Source organism: Petromyzon marinus, chromosome 15 (assembly GCF_048934315.1).
Source record: "Petromyzon marinus isolate PM22_M1 ecotype Great Lakes invasive population chromosome 15, UKy_Petmar_22M1.pri1.0, whole genome shotgun sequence".
In the NCBI taxonomy this organism is placed as follows: Eukaryota; Metazoa; Chordata; class Hyperoartia; order Petromyzontiformes; family Petromyzontidae; genus Petromyzon; species Petromyzon marinus.
The window spans coordinates 6,499,556-6,504,115 of record NC_133681.1 but is presented as its reverse complement, the minus strand read 5'-3'; the positions used below and the strand labels follow the sequence as shown (position 1 = coordinate 6,504,115).

Below are 4,560 nucleotides of genomic sequence, written 5' to 3'. Positions count from 1 at the left end.
ATCTTCTTTGGTTCTTTCGGTAAAGTCACGTAGAATGATAATAAAATAATAAATTGATAAAATAAAATAACACAATAATATTCTCACGACGTTTCGGCCACAACACAAGCGGCCTTCATCAGGTGAAGGGGGCGAGACTGTCTGGTAGGACAGCGCTGGAGTGAAAGAGCCACGTTCAGATACGGCCTTTAAGCTGTGTGAGAGGAACAAAGCGCCTTGACAAAGGAATTAGCATAGAATTTAGCATTGAAATGGCTGAATGATTAGCTTGTGACTGGTCACAGAAATAGCTATGTTAAAAGTTAAAGCATACACACCCGCAGAGGCACCCATTGTTAAAGGGATTAGCATAGAATTTACCATTGAAATAGCTAAGTTAAGGCATACACATCTTGACAATGGAATTAGCATAGAATTTAGCATTGAGATAGCTGAGTGGTTAGCTTGTACCTGCTGCAGAAATAGCTACGTTAAAGTCAGAGCATACACCTTCACCGAGGCCCTTAGTACAAATCAAACAGGAGAATTTAGCATTGAAATAACTAGGCGAATCCAGCATTGAAACAACTGAGTGATTAGCTAGTGACTGGTCACAGAAATGACTACACATCTGAGCTATTCACAGTACTATATAGTGAACCAATAAAAACTAAAATATAAATTACTTTCATGTTATCAATAAACTCTATATTCTCCAATCAGCTAAGCTACCAACAATAAGTCGTTATATATCACAATGCTATATGGCGAAAAAATGGGTGGATTCTTACCCTCAAATTTCAGCCCCCACGGATAGCTACGGGTCCCGTTCAGACGGACGAGTTCGTCCATGGTCGGAACAGAGGAGGGGGAGAGAGACAGCTGCGAGGCCCTAGTATGCTCCATATTGTAAAACTATACCATTAACCGTGGTGTGAGAGGTATTAAGAGGCAATGCTGGCGGTCTGAAGGTCATCGTAAAAATACAATTAATTAAGAACAGAAATGATTTAAAACATCTTTCCAGTGGTTACTAAGCCTGAATCCATCTTCTCGGTTGAAATTGTCTCTGTGCTTGTATATGTGAATGGCCTCATGAACGAATCTCTCATGGTAGCCGGTTGGTTTGCAAAGAACCTCCGTCTTGGAGAAGTCAATGTCATGTGAGCCCACTGAATTATAACAGTGATCTGCCACGGCAGAGGAGTTCGTCCTACCGTGTTTCAAGTCTGCTTTGTGTTCGCGGATGCGGTCCGAGATATGTCTTTTGGTTTCTCCAATGTAGCTACTACCACAGAGGCACTTTAGTTTGTAAACGCCCGGGTACTGTATGTCTGGAACAGCATCTTTTACAGATGGAACTAAATCACGGATTTTATGTACTGTGTTGAATCGGACCTGGATCTTGTGTTTGTTCAGGATTTTGGAGATCTTTTAGTGACCCCTGCAATGTAGGGTAAGGTGATGGATTTGAGTGGCTCCACAAGACGATCCTTCTTCATGACTGGAGTGATGGCTTTGCGGATTGTGTAGTCGGAGTAGCCATTAGCCCTGAGAGCCTGGTGTACGTGCTTGAGTTCACTGGTAATGTGTTCCTGGTCGGAAATGCATTGGGCTCTATGGTATAGAGTCTTGATGAGGGAGTTCTTCTGGGATGGATGGTGGTGGGAATCCGGTTTCAAGTAAGCATCTGTATGGGTAGCTTTCCTGTAGACAGAGTGGCTCATTTAACCATCATGTCTTCTTTTAATTAAGACATCCAAAAAGGGTAGTTTGCCATCTTTTTTTTACACTACCTCTGCTGTTGCAACTTCTCTCAATGCAAAACGAATTCTAGCTAGAACTAGCTTCGCTCTTATCTCGGAAAAAATCAGACTTACACGCACCGAACTCGATCAGTTAGACAAGACACTCTACAAATCACACTTAAAATTGACAGCAACAATGTCTACATCGGATTGGGAACATGTAGACAATATGACTACCTCTTCGGCTGCCACTATGTCGAACAAATGTAGGGACAATTTGATTTCCAAATTCAATCACCTCTCCAGCAAAAAATCGGATCCACACACCGAAAAGATAGACGTCAACAAAGTCGTAATTAATCGCAGTAACAGTTCCATTTCTGATGGTCTGAAATCCGTTTTAGCTAAAGGTCTAAACTTTGCTGTCACACCGAGACACTTACCGGTTAATGATATCATTGCCCATGTCGACGTTCCACTCAAGGGCTTGAGTCACATCTCTGCAGACGTAGCAAGATCTGAAATCGCTGCAACCCTCAAAAACGCTAAGTTGCCACCCAGCAACATCAGCAAAGACGAACGTTTTGAATTATCTCAATTAAAAAATAGGGATGATATTGTCGTCCTCTCAGCCGACAAAGGCAATGCCACTGTCATCATGGACAAAACAGAATATAACAACAAAATTCAAGAACTACTCAACGATGGCAGCTACACAAAAATAAAAAGAGATCCCACCAACAGCCTGGTCACCAAAACGAACAAAATAATCTCTGATTCAACAGCATTAATTGATGAGATCAAACAGTTCTCGTTGAAGCCCTCTGCTGCCAGACCACCAAGATTATATGGCCTTCCAAAGATACACAAAGAAGATACACCCCTTCGTCCCATCGTCTCTACTATCAGCTCCCCCACCTACAAACTGGCACGTTTTCTTGCTGATATACTGCAAACTTTCACTGGAAAAACCACCTCTGCGGTACTAAATTCTACTCACCTGGTATCGACAATCAAAGGCATTTCCCTGCCCCCAAACGACCTGCTTGTCAGTTTTGATGTGGTGTCCTTGTTCACCAAAGTCCCGGTACCTGACACCATCGCTATCATTGAAGACCTGGTTCATCAAGGACTGCATACTGATGTACCCCCCCTGGTGAGACATTGCTTAACCAACACTTACTTCACCTGGAATGGAACTTTCTACAAACAAACTGAGGGCACCCCAATGGGCTCCCCCCTATCTCCGGTTGTAGCCAACGTATTCATGGAAAAATTTGAAACTGACGCCATCCAGACTGCCACTCTACGCCCGACCTTATGGAAGAGGTACGTTGATGACACCTTTGTCATCTGGCCACATGGCCAGCCTGCTCTAGACCAATTCCGCGACCACATCAATTCCATACACCCAGCCATCAGATTTTCCATGGAGGTCGAAAAAGATGGCAAACTACCCTTTTTGGATGTCTTAATTAAAAGAAGACATGATGGTTCAATGAGCCACTCTGTCTACAGGAAAGCTACCCATACAGATGCTTACTTGAAACCGGATTCCCACCACCATCCATCCCAGAAGAACTCCCTCATCAAGACTCTATACCATAGAGCCCAATGCATTTCCGACCAGGAACACATTACCAGTGAACTCAAGCACGTACACCAGGCTCTCAGGGCTAATGGCTACTCCGACTACACAATCCGCAAAGCCATCACTCCAGTCATGAAGAAGGATCCTCTTGTGGAGCCACTCAAAACCATCACCTTACCCTACATTGCAGGGGTCACTAAAAAGATCTCCAAAATCCTGAACAAACACAAGATCCAGGTCCGATTCAACACAGTACATAAAATCCGTGATTTAGTTCCATCTGTAAAAGATGCTGTTCCAGACATACAGTACCCGGGCGTTTACAAACTAAAGTGCCTCTGTGGTAGTAGCTACATTGGAGAAACCAAAAGACATATCTCGGACCGCATCCGCGAACACAAAGCAGACTTGAAACACGGTAGGACGAACTCCTCTGCCGTGGCAGATCACTGTTATAATTCAGTGGGCTCACATGACATTGACTTCTCCAAGACGGAGGTTCTTTGCAAACCAACCGGCTACCATGAGAGATTCGTTCATGAGGCCATTCACATATACAAGCACAGAGACAATTTCAACCGAGAAGATGGATTCAGGCTTAGTAACCACTGGAAAGATGTTTTAAATCATTTCTGTTCTTAATTAATTGTATTTTTACGATGACCTTCAGACCGCCAGCATTGCCTCTTAATACCTCTCACACCACGGTTAATGGTATAGTTTTACAATATGGAGCATACTAGGGCCTCGCAGCTGTCTCTCTCCCCCTCCTCTGTTCCGACCATGGACGAACTCGTCCGTCTGAACGGGACCCGTAGCTATCCGTGGGGCTGAAATTTGAGGGTAAGAATCCACCCATTTTTTCGCCATATAGCATTGTGATATATAACGACTTATTGTTGGTAGCTTAGCTGATTGGAGAATATAGAGTTTATTGATAACATGAAGGTAATTTATATTTTAGTTTTTATTGGTTCACTATATAGTACTGTGAATAGCTCAGATGTGTAGTCATTTCTGTGACCAGTCACTAGCTAATCACTCAGTTGTTTCAATGCTGGATTCGCCTAGTTATTTCAATGCTAAATTCTCCTGTTTGATTTGTACTAAGGGCCTCGGTGAAGGTGTATGCTCTGACTTTAACGTAGCTATTTCTGCAGCAGGTACAAGCTAACCACTCAGCTATCTCAATGCTAAATTCTATGCTAATTCCATTGTCAAGATGTGTATGCCTTAACTTAG

The 4,560-nt window shown here is 43.1% G+C and overlaps 1 protein-coding gene across 1 annotated transcript; it reads left to right on the top strand.

The window, feature by feature from the left end:
• Positions 1-2,220: 2,220 nt before the first annotated feature.
• On the top strand, positions 2,221-4,312 carry LOC142924610 (uncharacterized). Its single transcript, XM_076067149.1, has one exon. The coding sequence runs from the start codon at positions 2,386-2,388 to the stop codon at positions 3,958-3,960; it is 1,575 nt and encodes a 524-aa protein (XP_075923264.1). The 5' UTR covers positions 2,221-2,385; the 3' UTR covers positions 3,961-4,312.
• Positions 4,313-4,560: the final 248 nt, after the last annotated feature.